The sequence below is a fragment of the Myodes glareolus genome, chromosome 26, assembly GCF_982192425.1.
Source record: "Myodes glareolus chromosome 26, mMyoGla1.1, whole genome shotgun sequence".
Classification (NCBI taxonomy): Eukaryota; Metazoa; Chordata; class Mammalia; order Rodentia; family Cricetidae; genus Myodes; species Myodes glareolus.
This window is the reverse complement of record NC_142051.1, coordinates 38,625,808-38,641,166: the sequence shown is the minus strand read 5'-3', so window position 1 is coordinate 38,641,166 and position 15,359 is coordinate 38,625,808. Positions and strand designations below refer to the sequence as shown.

The following is a 15,359-nucleotide window of genomic DNA, read 5'->3' as shown; positions in this document are numbered from 1 at the left end:
TGAACTGGAGACACAAGCGTGGGAATTGGGCCCTCCAGGGAAGCACCTCGTATAACCAACAATGAGAGACGAGTCCAGAATGCTCGTGGTCCAGGAATGGCGAGCTATTATGAACCAATAGGAAACTAAGAAATAGAAAGAGTGATTTTAAAAAAAAATTCACCAAGTAGGAAACTGGGAAGGTCTTTCAATTTCAGTAGAGCAGCCTCAGGTGGAGCCTGCTTTGCTTAAAGAGCAAGGAATTGAGCTGGGCATGGAGAATGGTATTGGGGAAAACAGGAATGCTTTGCTCTGTGATGGAAGATTTTAAGCTTTTTTTTTTCTTTTTGAGAGTGCCCCAGTAGAGAAGGCCTAGTGGGTGACGAGAGAGATGGTTCACTGTGAAGAACTAGATTGCTATCAGTTGAGTAAAAAAGAAAGTCATGTCGAGGAAGAAAGCTTTGGAGATTGGTGGCATTCCTTCTATTTTATGACCAGATTTGAATGCAGTTCTGCTGTGCTGATATTTTCTGAAATGAAGTCATGGTAACACAAAGTCATGGTAACACACGGTACAAGACAACAAGGTCTAGATGGATACTTTAAGGACATAAGAACACAGGCCAGAATCAAGGGAAAGTTCTGAACCAAGAGAAAATTACATGCCGACTTCTTTCTTCTTCTTCTTCTTCTTCTTCTTCTTCTTCTTCTTCTTCTTCTTCTTCTTCTTCTTCTTTCTCCCTCTCTCTCTCCCTCTCTCTCTCCCCCTTTCTCTCCCTCTCTTCCTCTCTCTCTCCCTCTCTCTCTCCCCCTTTCTCTCCCTCTCTTTCTCTCTTCCTTCCTCCTTCCCTTCCTTCCTTCCATTCTTCTTTTTTCTCTGACTTTTTGAGACAGGGTCCTAACTTCCTAGATAGACCAGGCTGACCTCAAACTCACAGAGATCCCCCTGCCTCTGCTTCATGAGTACTGATAATAAAGGCGTGCACCATCATACCCAGCCTAATTTTATTCCTTCTAATGAGTATTAACTATCATCAAAGAAGTAAAATTATGCTATTGCTGTTGTCACAATTATAAGACTACCGTGGGCTAGCAAGATGGCTCAGAGGGTAAAGGCACTAAACGCCAAACCTGAAGACCTGACTCTGATCCCCAGAAACCACAGACCATGGGTTGTCCTCTGACCTCCATACTTGTACAAATAAATGTTTAAAAAAAAAAGAATAAAACCCTGAAGGACTACCATATCTTTACTTAAACCCATTTATTTGGATTTCATGGTAATTCCAGCTCAGACAAACTAAATCAGCTTTTGCGGTCTACGTGGACAGGGCCTTGAGGAAACACTGACAGGCAAATGAAACAGCAGAGAGACAGTGTCCTTTTGCAGCTCCGTCTTTAAGCTCAGCAGCAGCCTCTGCTACAGGGGGAGAGTGGCAAGAGTTCCATCTCCAGCAAAGCGGGCAGCCTTTTGTTAGCCTTCATCAGGAAAAAATAAGGATTTCTTCTCCTCCTCTTCCTCCTCTTCTTTTTCTTCTCCTCTCCCCTCCTCCTTCTTCTTCATCTTCTTCTTCCTTCTCCTCCTCTTCTTCCTCCTCTTTTTTTTCTTCTTTTTCTTAGAACCCTGTAAAGTTAATCTCTGAAACATCTTACCGGAAATGTGTTGGCAGTGGCTTGGTTTACTAGTGGTACGAATGGCAATAATGAAGTAGACCAATGGCAATGATGAAGTAGACCAATGCAAAAGATAATGAACAACAGTGCTGCCTCTCTCTGCGGTACAGTACCATTTACCAAGAGCTCCTCATGGAGTCCATGTGTATGTCTGAATGCCTCCTGGGTTCTGGGCCTCTGGAAAGTTAGCTGTGGAAAAAGAAAATCCCCCTCTCATATAGAGTGCGTGTTGAGTTGGCCTGATAAAACAAGTAAGCCAAGAACTGTCTTTTGCAGATGAGGATATTCTAAAGGTTCATTAAAACTTAGCTTTAGGGGCTGGAGGGATGGCTAGGAGCATGTGCTGCTCTGGTAGAGGACCCATGACAAGTGCCTGTGACCCCAGCTCCAGGGAATTTAATCCTCTCTTCTGGTCTTTGAGGGCACTGAGCTCATGTGCATAAACCCACATACGAACACATAATTTAAATTATTGAATAAAAAGATGACTTTAAGTCATCAATTTTTAGATCACCTCCCATCCTAAACAAACTGCTGTCCTTGGTACTTTCTTCTCTTTCTCAAAGCCTTGAAATCCCAGCACGTGTTGTGTGCTGCAATCGTATCTTCGTAGGTAGAGTGAGTGTCCATACCGAAGGCTTCACCTGTGTGTAGCCTCGTGGTCCTGTCTAACAGAAGCTCCATCTCATATTAGGAAGTCATCGGTTACAGCTCACCCACCTGACCTTGAGGGCAAGGAGATCTGGCAAATTATTTACTGCCAGCAGAACAACTGGGCTCGCTGGAATGTGTCTACTTTAAAAAAAATAATCTTCCTAACCAAGAAAGCTAATTAACTTCCCTTTGTTTAAGATGTGTTTTAAAAATCAGACTTTTCGCCATTTACAACGACTCACACAGCTATTGGGAATCTTGAAGTTTTTACTCCTTGTACACCCAAGACTGTTTATCCACAGAAACTAACTATTGTAGCAGCTACAAATGGGCAGGATCACGCATGAAGTCTTCAGTATATGTGAGCAGAGAGACTACATCATAAAATAAGAGTTGTATCAGGCACTCTCCGCATTGCTTAGCTCTGTCTGGTAGTGTTATGGTCAGAAGATACCGCCATATAACAGCACACTATGAGGACATTACCCTGCAGAAACTAAACACTGGACATCCTAGAGAGAAGCTGCTGACGCAAGAGGCTCACACCTGCTCAGGGTTTCCCAAAATCAGTGAGGCATGTCCTGCCAATGTCAGGGCCTTGTCCCCAGGCCGGAGGCTCAGCGCTGGGGACAGGTAGAGAACGGAGCCCCTGAAGAAAGGGTTGAGGCTTTTCCTCCATTCCCGTGGAATACAGGGCAGTCTCCCCTTATGCTTTCCCAGCAGAGGGCTGGAAAGGGGCTCAGAGGACACGCACAGGGGCCTCTTTACCCGAGATAGATTTGGATGCACATAGCACCTGCTGCACCTCAGAGGACAGACAGGTGTGTCCCGGCAAAGACCAAGAACGGTCCAAAAGTCTGCCTTCTGTTCTATCCAGCCAGGATGTGTGCATGCCATGTGAGTGGCATGGGTGTGCAGTGAGGAAGCAGGGTGGTGAGCCTGCCCCTGCACGCCACACTAGTGTGTGCTGAACGGTAGCACCAACTATCAGACGCAATCAGCTCACAAGAGAAAAGACCATATCTTTTCCCCAAGTCCTCCTCTGAAGGAAACACAGAGAAGACATGCCAAGAGAGAGCACACCACCCACCCACCCCTTCCTCCTAGAAGAAGATAGAGTTCAACCCTCCTTGCTCACTACCTCTGGTGTCCTCCATCCCAAGACTGGCCCATCCTAAGGAGGGAAAAGTTAGAATCAGCAACGAGACAGTATATTACACCTTTTCTATCTTCCGGTCACTTCATGACTGAGAGTGACCAGGAAACTGTGCTACCTAGAATACTAAGTGGTCTCCTATGTACCTATGTGAGTCTGGTCCGTTCAAAACCAAGGGCGAAAAGGGAATGAAACTTTCACGTGTTCAGGTAACTATGGACTTGAGACTGTATGGGGGAGCAGCCTGCGGCTCAGAAATCCAAGCCCCTCTCTGTTAGACCCCGCCTTCCAGTGGATAACCACACCCGATTCAGGCGTGCGCCTTCCCGAACTCGGGCCCACGAGAATGGACGACTGTCCTGAGGGTTAAAAACAGACACACACAAAAAAGAGACCTTTGCTCATTTACCAAGAGTAAATGGCAACTTTATTAAACTCAAGTCAGGTATTTATACCAGTGGACAACCAGGATCAAAAAGGGCAAGGCCTCCTCCCATCCAGGAGCAGGAAGGAGATTAAAGGCCCCAGTAAAGGAAAACTCCTCCCACCCAGAGGGGGCTGGGGAAACTGGCCTCTGTGGGAGTTTTTCCCCAGGCAGGTGGTCGAGGGTTCAAGGCAATGTCAGACAGGTTAGATGGGCCTTGGCGCCTGAGCTTCTTTGAGGCAGGTTGAGAAATTACCATTTTAAAGTGAAATAGATCCCTCAGGCTAATGTACCAGGCTGTAGCAGAACCAAGGACGGAACTAGCAGGAAGCTTAGCTGGTTAGCGTAAACATTATTTGCATCCAGTGTTTTGGTCTCAAGGATCAGGGAGGACAGGGTCCCGCACCTCTCATTGATCCCTCTGCCTGCTGGTGGAGTCCCACACAGCTTCCCAGAAGTTATTCTGTATGCCAACTCCATGGGACTCCGGCCAGTCCCTTGGTCTCTCCGGATGTTGAAGTCTTCTGTCGGTGACTGGTGGCGTGTCAGCTCCTCGTGCTGCTAGAAGTCCCTGCAAGAGCTAGAGGCTTTGACTCACACGGTAGAATTTACCCATGATGTGGGTGAGAGGGTCCACTGGGTTGAGGGCTTCCTATGAATACATTTAGTGCCAGTAAAGACAGTAATCCAACTAAGCCTGGAGTCTGTACAGGTGGCCCTCCATAGGCGCAACTAACAGCACATCACAAATACTGAACAATGCTGTACAGCTTTGTCATTCTTCCCGAGACAGTATGGTGTACACCCATGTGTTACGTTCTTTCCAGTGTACAGGAGGTGTGGGTAGGCTATGCCCTGGAACCGATCCTCCCTAGATACTGAGGGACACTATACTTTTAAATCAGAAAGAAGCCATTAGGGATAGGGAAGGTAGGGTTAATAGCCCCCAAGACTTGACTTGCTAGAGAATGAATTTTTGGAAAATAGAAAGACGATCCTCTTTGTAGAGAAAATGGCTTAAAGCTTCAAGTGGGAGCAATAAATGGGAGATGGCCAGACCCCAGAGATGTAGCTCCCTTACAGAGTACCAGGCATCTGCACTCTGTCTCCAGCGCACTGGGCAGACGGCGGAGGACCAGAAAGCAAAGGCACAGTGTGATGGAGAAGCATCATAACGAGAGAGATGTTGACGTCTGTCTCTGCGAAGGTGGCAGAGGAGGAAACTCAATCCGGACAAGCTGGCTCCCATAGTTTGTTAATGGCCGAAACTTCCCCTCAGTGGGTTTCAAAGACGTATTGTGGGTGTATGTGTCCCCTCCCTGCGCTGATCTTGGTCCGCTCCACACATGGGACTTGCTCAGTGACTTCAGACCATATCTTACTATTCAATTTCACAGTGTTTTGGGTTTTATTTGGGGGGGGGGGGGACTCTGGTTTTTGACACTTTCCCTCTGTAGCTCAGCAAACCTCCTGCCTTGGCCTCCCAAGTCCTAGGATCACACAGCCTATTTATTACAGTGTGTCTTACGGTGACAACATTCACAGGAAGGACTCTGAAAGAGTCGGGCCACGAGCACCACAGGTTCTACGGAAGTCTCTGCCACAGCACCCAGGAGGGGGTGTGGGTCGGTGGAGCATTTGATTCTGAGCATGCATTACTCAGTTTTAGATTTCCTTCTCGGATGGTGGAGGGCCCAGTTAAGATGCTGGCTCACTGCACCCGTAAATGGCTGCTGAGCTCCCCTAGCCCCGGTCCCTCCCCCTCAACCAGGGTCTTCCAATACACCCTCTGCTACAGGGGATCTAGCACCTGTGGTTCCTCAGTCCCAGGGTCCTGCCCTAGAGACCGCTGGTAGCCATTTACTGTTTATTCTTGACCATTGAGGATAAGAAAAAATCCAGATGTTTAACTGATTTTTAAAGATTCCTTCCCCATCTGTCTTGAATTCAATGAAATAATTACTTGCTGAAAATAACCCTATGGAAAGGAAAGATGCTGCTTTTTCTTTATGGCAAAAGTAAAAATAGTTTGCTTTTTCTGAGGTGTGAATTTATTGGTAATTTCCCTTGATACAGCACTAATGCATAAATGGTCTCGCCCTTTGCCCCCACCACACTCCCAGTCAACCCAACATACTTTTAAGCAAAATGAATGACTTGGAAGTCAGTTATTAAACCTTGAATGCCCTAAGCATTCTTTTAAAGTTTTTTTTTTTTTAAGAAATGTAATTTGTGTATTCTGCTGTTCTCCTTCCCTTCCTGGGTATACGTGGGTAGCTGCCATGTTTTAAATCTTGACAAGATAAGATAGTTTTCTGTTTATACCAGCAGTCGTCTGTCTGTGAAATATGGACGAATCAGAACGCTGGATTTCCTTTCTCAGCGATCCATCAGGTTCATAATGTAAGGCTACAAATGGTTGTGTTTCTCTTTCTGAACTCGCGCTGTGTGCTGTGTCGCGGTGTTGTGTCACTGAGCCCAAGGTACTGCGTCCCAGCGATGCGGAAAATTTGTACTGTCTGTTGGCTTCTGAAATGCCTTGTCTATTACATACACTCCGTTTGCTGTGCCTCGTGACTGGTTGGCGTGTAAACACTGTCCTAAAATGAGAAACAGCCTTGGTTTGGTAATCCACGGTTAAAACCTGTCCTGTGTGAGTTTTGGCTCTCATCCCGGGTGTCTGTCTTAACTTGCTTTCACAGGGAAAAGGCAAAGGGTATGAACTGATATCTAGAGAGACATGTATCTCTCCGCCTCATTCTTCCCCTTTTGTACTCCATGTCCACAAGCTATTTTGTACTTTGTGTTCGGTGATTCTGAGGATCCATGCACTTTATTTGCGAGAAATACTTGACTTGCATGAGATTCCCTGCAGCTGATGGAGATGTTGGGGGAGAAGAGCCGGGGAGGAAGGGAGGCATTCTCAGAGCGAGCGATACGGTGGTTCTCAGCCTTTTTCCATTTGGCAGTACTGATTTGATATTCGGAATGCATATGAAATTGTGACCCATTTTATTCTGAGATGCTTAATATTTGAATAGTCATGTTTCACATTTGTATACTTTAGAAAAAAAATTACTTGAAATGAAAACATTCTGGCATAGATCTTACATTTGTATTTTAAAATACAATTCTATGTTCACAGCCGCTGAAACTTTCCCCATTGGCTAGCTAGGAGCTCGAGACACTTGGTTGAGAATCACTGGAAATTCTTGGGGTGGCATGTGCAGGCTTTCCCTGGGGGTGCTGCATTAAGTACATCCATCCTCCCATGCATGGGACTCCTGGCTCTTGAGGACCATGATGCCTGCACACTGCCTGCCCTGGTGCTCCGTGACCCTGAGCCCCTCCCAAGTGCACAGCGCTAACATCAGATTTTAAGTGTTCAGACGTGATCATCCCTGCTCCTCCTCCATAGAGCACGTTCAGCAACAAACAGCTGCATGACCATACACTGCTATTAGTTCTTGGACACTTTTTCAAACAACTGCTGCAGCGCTTGGCTCTCCCGTGTGTGAATGTTGGTAGGAGATCCTCCCTTACAGTCACGTCCAAATACGTGTGTGTGTGTGTGTGTGTGTGTGTGTGTGTGTGTGTGTGTGTTCCCAAGCGTGGAGTTCTGTGTGGCACTCTAGAAACCCTTAGTGACTGTGGGAGGTAAATATAATTGCTTCCATGTGATTGAGTGGCCCTGCTCTGAAGAACATCAGAATTATGGAAAGTGAAGCCTCAGAGTAGCAGTTGTCACCTCAAATCCCCTTAGCTGTTCACGAGGTGGGCTGAAGAAACAGAGAATAATGTTTGTTAATATTCAGATCTAAATTTATAAGCAGGTAGGTGGGAGTGGCTCTAGCAGAAGAGATCTAAAAGCTTCTATTTAAAAAAAAATCAATTAAGTCTCAATTTTAATTTTTTTTAAAAAAAAGAATTATACAAGGCTTAGAAAACATCCCACCTCTCTATAATGTTAGAAAGCTAAGTCATAATCAAGGCTTTTAATTGTTTGCTGATCTCCCTGGGAAAGCTTTTCTTTAGAAGAAAATTAAAAATAAAGAAAATACTTCCCTATATGCCCTGTCCATGTTTGCTGCGTGGAACGATCCCCGAACTTTCCCTCTACGTCAGTTCGCACTGCCTTATAAAATACCAGAAGTCAAAAGCTGCATTTCTGAGTCATTGATCTAATAAAAGTCTACCAAGAGGCGTCCGTGAGTTTTATATAACAAAGTTCGATTAGTGGTATTATATTTCTCAGCTAGTGGTATAAAATAAAGTTTAATTTAATTGCATTATTTTATATGTGGCCTAGTTATACGTCTTTCACGCTCATCCAGAGTATGAAGTAATAGTTGGTGGTTGGTGGATACGTATCAGAGAGAACCTGCTCCGTTTAAAACTTTAATATCAAATTATATTTTCCCAAAATGTTAGAAGGTTGAATTCTTGAAGTGCTAATTAGTGATGTATAGTTTCTCCTGTTAAATGAATGTCCTCCAGTGTATTTATTTAAAAATGAAACAAAAAGCCTTAAGATATACACATATAATACATACATTAAAACATATAACAAATACCAAATTAATGAAGTTTTAAGCTATGACCAAATTCTTAGCATATTGCGGTTACTAATCTAAAGAGCTTTCTCTAAGTATTCTAAGTGCTAAAGAAAGAGCCTGAAGACATTTGTTAGGAGCTATTCGACTCGATGTGTTCTGTAGTTGCTTGAGGATGTCCTCTAAGATCACTGTATCAGAAACAGTTTTAAATACAAGGGTCTACACCAAAATTGTCCTACTTTGTTTTTATTCTAATTATCTATTGTTGGGCCATTGTTTCCAAGGATAGACTACTCCTCATTAAAGAAGAGGGATTTTTTTTTTTATTATAACCATTATTTGAAGCAGAAGACTTCTCTTAGTTCTGTTTGGTTTTTATTAATTGTTAATAAGAATTTTAAACTAGAAAATTAATGGATTTAATCCTAAAACAGTTGCATGAAGAAATACAGGTATGGTATGTGTGTATGAATGTATAGCTCGCTCTTCAAGAGCTAACCCAAGGCTTCGCAGTTGAAATTGTTTTATATAATTTCAAAATTATGTAGGCACAAGTCATTTATCATTCATTATTTTCTTCTGTTACATATACTAACTACCCGGGCCAGCTCCTCCAAGGCTCATTCCTGCTTTAATTCTACCTTGGGTTGAGACCTGAGGCACCCTTGTTCTCTGAACTCTTTTGTCTTTTCCTGACAGCCAACTAGCACAGCTGAATCCCAGCCCAAGGTCAAGGTCATTCCCATCTTTCACTAGCAGACGATACTAAGCCCATTTGGAGTTCTTCCTTTCACATTGACTCTTTTTAAAAAAAAAAAAAAAAAAAGGGACCAAGCATCAACATTTTGATTCGTCTAAATAGTCATAGATTGGAGGGGTTTTTTGTTTGTGTTTTTAAGAGAGAGGAAGTTGAATTTCCAGGAAAAAAAAAATTCTTTTCTTATAAATCCAATCCAAAGACTAGTTTCTGGAACTAGCACTAAGCATGACGAGATTTGGAGTCTGTTTCCAGAAAGGTCAATGCATTACCTGTGAGGAATTTTAAAATATTTGGACTGGAGCAACATTTCAAGACTACAAGGAAAATAAAGCAAGGATCATATTTCCCTCCCCTATAATTGTCTCCTCCATAGCTTCTAGGGGAGGTCCTTTGGATCACTCTGGACTCAAAGCAGGTGATCTGCGACTTTTGGACCAAATGGAGCCATGGGAGAGCAGCTGATGGCACTGTCTAAAACAGTTTGCCACTCATTTCGTCAAACGGTGGCTCAACAAGTGATCGTTGATGATTGCAAACAGAGAAGTGCGTGCTTCGGCTTGGTACGCCCAAAATGGCCGCTACAGTTTCTGCGGGTGATGTAAACATCGGGGTCCGCGTTCAACTTGCAGCTCTGCATTAAATCTATAGAGCCACACTCAAGTTTAGGCGTGTGACCTAATGGACAGTGTGAGGATGAATCTGCCCGTGATCTGCATGCCTAATGCACTAACCTGTGAGACACCCCCCACTTCCCTGCTTTACTGCTCCCACTCCTGGCCAGCCCTAGTCCCAAACCTTCCCCGGCAGCCCTCGGAACCCCCAACTCCTGCCTGACAAGCTCCACCGAGGAATACCTCAGCTAGCTGCAGTAGCGTTGGAAGATCTGTTGCTTGGCTGATTGTCACGTCAGCAGACACTGGTCCAAAGGATCTTTTGATGTCACCCGCATCCTCCTTCTGTATCATTCCACGGAGTTACGTGCAAACTTCTGTTGGTCTGTTAACGGCGTCCCCTGTGACTTACGTGTTCGACTCCTGTTCGCTGTGTTGTGTCGCTTTCTCAAGGGAGGGTGGGAGGGAGAGGAGTTTAACGGGATGCCAGAGGGTCGTTTGCTAGATTTGGGGGAGACCTTTTAAGAGCTCGTGGCTGCAGTGTTTCCAGGGTTATAAAGGTTCTTAGACTCGACTTTAAAACAGGTAGTGAGTTCCACAGGGCCGTCATGGTGACATCTATATGGGTTTTTAAGGGCAATGCATAACCAGCTTTATAAAGACTAGAAAGAGAATTTAAAAAAAAAGACTTTGAGAAATAAGGAAAAGAAAATGTCAAAATATAAAATCAGAGAAAAGCTTAATCCTGAAATTAACTGCAATTAGTTATTACTTTTACGGATAACTCATATAAAGGGAAAATTCAGTAGTGAGCCAGGGATAGGGCATAAAGTTCAAAAATAAGTGTTTATATTACTGTTCCAGGTTTTAAATGCCATTATGTATTTTAAATGATATGTGTCAAAAATAGCAGAGACTAGGCAAATCAGTCAACATCCAGACAAACCAACAACTAAAAGACAAACAAACACGGACAGTGGCCAAGAACAGAGCAAAGGTATAAGGAGCTCTCATTAGACGCAGGCTCCCGTGAGAAGCCCAGGGGTGATGGACAGGACGCTGACCAGGCTCACCTGTGATACCAGGGGAGCCGTGCACAAAGGAGAGGCTCCAGGCGCGCTGCCGTGGAAAGGCCTGTGCCTTTCTACAGGACTCCGAATTTTTCTTCCCGCTTTTCCAAGCCAGTTAGAAAGGTCCAGAAGGCAGAGCCCTTGCCTCACGCTTTCTATCTTTGGCAGCCGCCTCTGTCCCCACCTAACAGAATTCTACAGTGCACAGAGAACATGGTGCTCGCTGGTCTGAGCCTTGGCTGGAGGCGCGAGCTCCTGAGCCTATGGGATTACCACAGCCTTTCTGGGGCTCTAAGTACACACTTCCTGTGTTTCTCCAAGAACGAGCCTCTGGGAGACAGAGACGCCTTAAAAATTCTTCCCAGAACCCCCGCAGCGTGTCAGCCCTTCTGCTAGAACTCCACTAAACGTGGTCCCCAGCCAAGCTTTATTTGGTCTGGGAGCTCATAAGGCCCTGTTATATGTTTCTAACACCTGATGAAAATAAAGTCTTAAAATTCTGTAAGACTAGCCACGTTTGGGTTAGGAGAGAGGAGTGGTGGAGACACTTAGATAGCCTAGTTTTCCTTGTGTCCATTTGAGAACAAAGAATTGCATTTTGGGAAGCCAGAAACCTTAGCATGGGAAAGAATAAAATGGACTCTGCCTGTGACGTGCAGGTCAGATGAGAGCCAAGAGAAGACCTGCCAGGATAGCGCTTGGAGGATATAAGTGCTCGTCCATGTCAAACAAATCACAGTGACAGTAGGTGACGGAATGGCCTCTTTTAGGTCGGTCTTAGTGGGTATATGTACCATAGGACATTCCATCAAATGTGACATGCTTCTGGGTCCAGGGGTCTCACATACATGCACATGCTCCTGTGAGCAGAACTGCATTCCAGAGTGTGGACCCCCGCAGTGCCTCAGAAGGCAGCTGAGTACATCCAGGGCCATCTTAGGAACACTGCATCTATGCAGTTGAATTCCGATGAGGGAAATTAGCTGTTACCCGTTAGTAAGTTCTTGTTTTAGTGTCTTCTTTAGTGTCTTACCTGTAAAAACCTTTCTCCGCAGATTCAAAGATTTTCATAGTTACGTGATAATGCCATAGTTGAGAAATAAAATCAGTGAGACTATGTATTCGAAGATGAAGGGAATTCAAGCTGAAATTTTCAGTCTTTCAAAAAAAATCAAACATACTTTTCTGTTGTAACAGAATATTATGAATTGGTAAATTGCTTACTAATATTCTCATGTTTTGCTTTTAAAATTAGTTAGCCTAGGGCTTCATTCTGAAAATAGAATAATTTTGAAAATAGAATAATTCTTTATACTCAGCTTTAGGAAACAGAAAGATAACTAGTTCGTATAAAAACAAATAATAAATATTTATGCACATAATATTACCTAAATGCATTGTGCATTTATAGCTCAGGTGTGTTAGGTAAACCCAGACTAGCTGGAGAGAATGAACCTGTTCACTGCCTGTACTGCCTCTAAAATAAATGTCATTTCCAGACAGGGGACTGGGGAGAACCGTCTATCACTTTGCGACCTCCAAATGAAGCCACAGCCTCAACTCCGGTCCAGTACTGGCAGCACCATCCAGAGAAGCTCATCTTCCAGTCCTGTGACTACAAAGCGTTTGTAAGTTACCTAGACTCAGTATTTGAGCCCAGGGGAGACAGAGGATATGTTCCCTGATTGGTTTGTAGTCATTGAAACTGTACCAGAATGTCCATCACGGTCATTTCTGAAGGGTCTCTTTTCCCTTCCTTTTTTTCCTGAAAATGCCCAGGTCATTGGAGCTTTGGAACCCTTTAAATCCAGTTAGTGTTAAGTTTTGTTCTCTGCCTCTGTGTAAAGTGGATTTCAAAAACCATGGGTTAACGCCCAATTTTAACTAGAATGTTGGCCTAGTATCTGCGAGGCCCTGGGTTCCATCCACAGCTCCATAAATAATAGGTAAAATCAAAGGAAGGGAGTGTAAATGTAGCAGCCCTCAGTAAGTCGGTCTGGCACGTTCTATAAATGCAAGATTCTTTCTATTGTCCTCAGCGATGGGATGGGATTCCAGGACTGAATTTGGTTTGGTTTGACTTTATTAGCTGGTTGGTTGGTTGATGTCGTTTTGTTTCGGTTTTTTTGCTTTTTCTTTCTTTTCCTTTTTATGGGGTGAAAGGGATCTTGTGCTTACCCAGGAAGTGTGAACAGTCAACGTTCAGCAAGTCCTGTAGGCTTTGGAACAGGTGGTGGTTGTCATGACGACACTGGGGTAGGGGGAAGATGGCTGAACCTTGAAACCGACTCTCTTTAAAAGAAATGCTTTAATTAGGGCAAAGGTTCCTAAAAATGTAAAAAGACAAAGATTTGCCTGAGATCGTTTTCCTTAAGGATGAAGACGCAGTCTGGTAATCTCCTCCTAGTCTGGGCATATTACACTGTGCTGTCTTCTTCTCCATTAGCTTATGGCTTCCTCCAAAGCTCAAACTTGATACTTCTGAGGCTTTCTGAAAAAGGTCCTAGGTCTAGAGCCTAGTCTGAGCCTTGGCCACCTTGCCTTACACATTCTCCATGAACCTGTGCTCTCCTGGTCCTCGGGACCGCCAGAAAAGCCTGTGCCTGCATGGTGCCTCCACCAGAACCAGAACAGGACACTGTCTTCCAACCTCTTCTGCAACTCTTATTTTGGCTCAGACTTCAAAATACATGTAAAAATATTTCTTAGGGTATGGAAGAGAGGCAAAGTAGAAAGAACCAACTGGAGATTTAAAAAGTTGATGAATAAATTGATTTTATTGTAAATGTAGGGGAATGGAGACAGACAGACAGCAAAGACGTTTTTGCTTAAATTTATGTGTCCCATCAGACACAAGAGAATGTAGCAGAAATCCATGATTCAGTCACAGAGCAGCCACATGGCGTATCATGCTGGGGAGGTTTTCTTCCCCAGCTCCTCGTCTGTCCCTCTGCACCAGGGAGTGAGCTCTGTCCCTGTAAAATGCCAAGCATTCTCAGGTGGATGAAGAACTGGGCACACAGCTGTGAATTTAAAAAAAAAAAGTCCAAAGCTGCGTCTCAGCCTCCTAACAGCCCCATCTTAATTATCTACGCTGCAGAATAAGCCCTAGCGGGGGACCACATGGCCTCGCCCCTCAGCTCTCGCGTACAACCCTGCAATTTCACTGAGAGTAGTGCGATATATTTCTGCAGACATTGCTGCCTCAAAAAAAATGGGAAAACGTTTTAGATTTTGCAGTTAAATATGATTTGAAAGTTGACATCTTCAGAAAACGCCCCAATGTTTGTAAAGATCAATTTATAGCCCCCAGAAGTCATGGCTCACCCTGCCGTGTTCCACGCCTTTATAGGGATCAGTTAACACTAGTTGCGTCAGAGTGTTTAACTGCTCACAGCCAAGAAACCTCGCCGGTGGCCTTCCCACGGTTTGCTTTCAAATCATTACTCATGTTTGTAACTCTCCTTGTAATATGTCCTTCTGATTTTTGTGTGTTTTAGTATTTAGGTTCTATGCTGATAAAAGAGCTTAGGGGGACAGAGTCAACCCAAGATGCCTGCGCAAAGATGCGGGTGAGTTTGCCAAACTGTTTCGTCTTAGTAGCTGAAATACTAAGTACCGGGTGTAGCACACAAATTGCCACCTTCGGCAGTTGGTCTGTTGATCACGTTGGCGTCACATGAAGAGGTGTTTGGGCGCTGTGGGTGTTTAGACTTGGGCTTATCTGGCTGTAGTTAATGATGATGTTTCCCTGCTATATTTAGATCCTGTTACATTTGCTTTTGATCGTTTTTAGAAAATGCAAGTTAGCTGTACACACGCTGATCAGTTCTCCAGATTGGGGTTAATCTTTAGTCTGTTTCAAGAAAATGTTTTCAGCACCAATTTGACAGTCTGAGAACGCTCGCTGGAGAGTCTGCTAATACACCAAAACCCGTCAAAAGCAGGACAAGTACCAGGAGCGTATTAGACAGAGTGGACTTTGTGTGGCTTCTTCTTAATTGTTCTTGGGGTTTTTTGTTTTGTTTTGTTTGTTGTTCTTGGTTTTATTTAAGAACACTTGACACTGAGGGTGTGGAACATTTCGGGGTAGTAGATACTGGCAGAAGTGTAATCATGAACATCCATGACCGATGGCTGCTAGAACCCTGAGTTGTTTTGTTGTTGCTGTTGTTGTTGTTGTTGTTTTGGTTTCTGGGGGGTTTGTTTTGTTTTGTTTTCTGCTTTTTCAAGATAGGTTTTCTCTATAGCTTTGGAGCCTATCCTGGAACTAGCTCTAGTAGACCAGGCTGGCCTCCAACTCACAGAGATGCGCATGCCTCTGCCTCCCGAGTGCTGGGATTAAAGGCGTGCGCCACCACCGCCCAGTTTAGAACCCTGAGTTTTAAGCAAAGTACATTTCACTTCTCCCAAGACTCTCATTCTCGCTTCCTCCAGAGCTGACGTGTGAATCATATGGAAATCTCTGGCACTAA

General features: G+C 44.2%; 1 protein-coding gene across 23 annotated transcripts in view; it reads left to right on the top strand.

Moving 5' to 3' along the window:
* Anks1b (ankyrin repeat and sterile alpha motif domain containing 1B) overlaps positions 1 to 15,359 on the top strand; it is a 953,532-nt gene that overhangs the window by 888,786 nt on the left and 49,387 nt on the right. For 11 of the 23 annotated variants that reach the window (XR_014999729.2, XM_087901958.1, XM_085683216.2 and 8 more), the window contains 3 exons: positions 6,216 to 6,290; positions 12,384 to 12,512; positions 14,385 to 14,456. Coding sequence is in view for 21 of the 23 variants with exons in the window: in XM_087901958.1 (XP_087758084.1) it covers positions 6,216 to 6,290; positions 12,384 to 12,512; positions 14,385 to 14,456 (276 nt within the window). In the remaining 2 variants the exon portion in view is untranslated. Of the gene's footprint in view, positions 1 to 6,215; positions 6,291 to 10,380; positions 10,400 to 12,383; positions 12,513 to 14,384; positions 14,457 to 15,359 lie in introns of those variants that run through there. The other 12 variants (XR_014999730.2, XM_085683219.2, XM_087901961.1 and 9 more) reach the window with 3 other exon arrangements.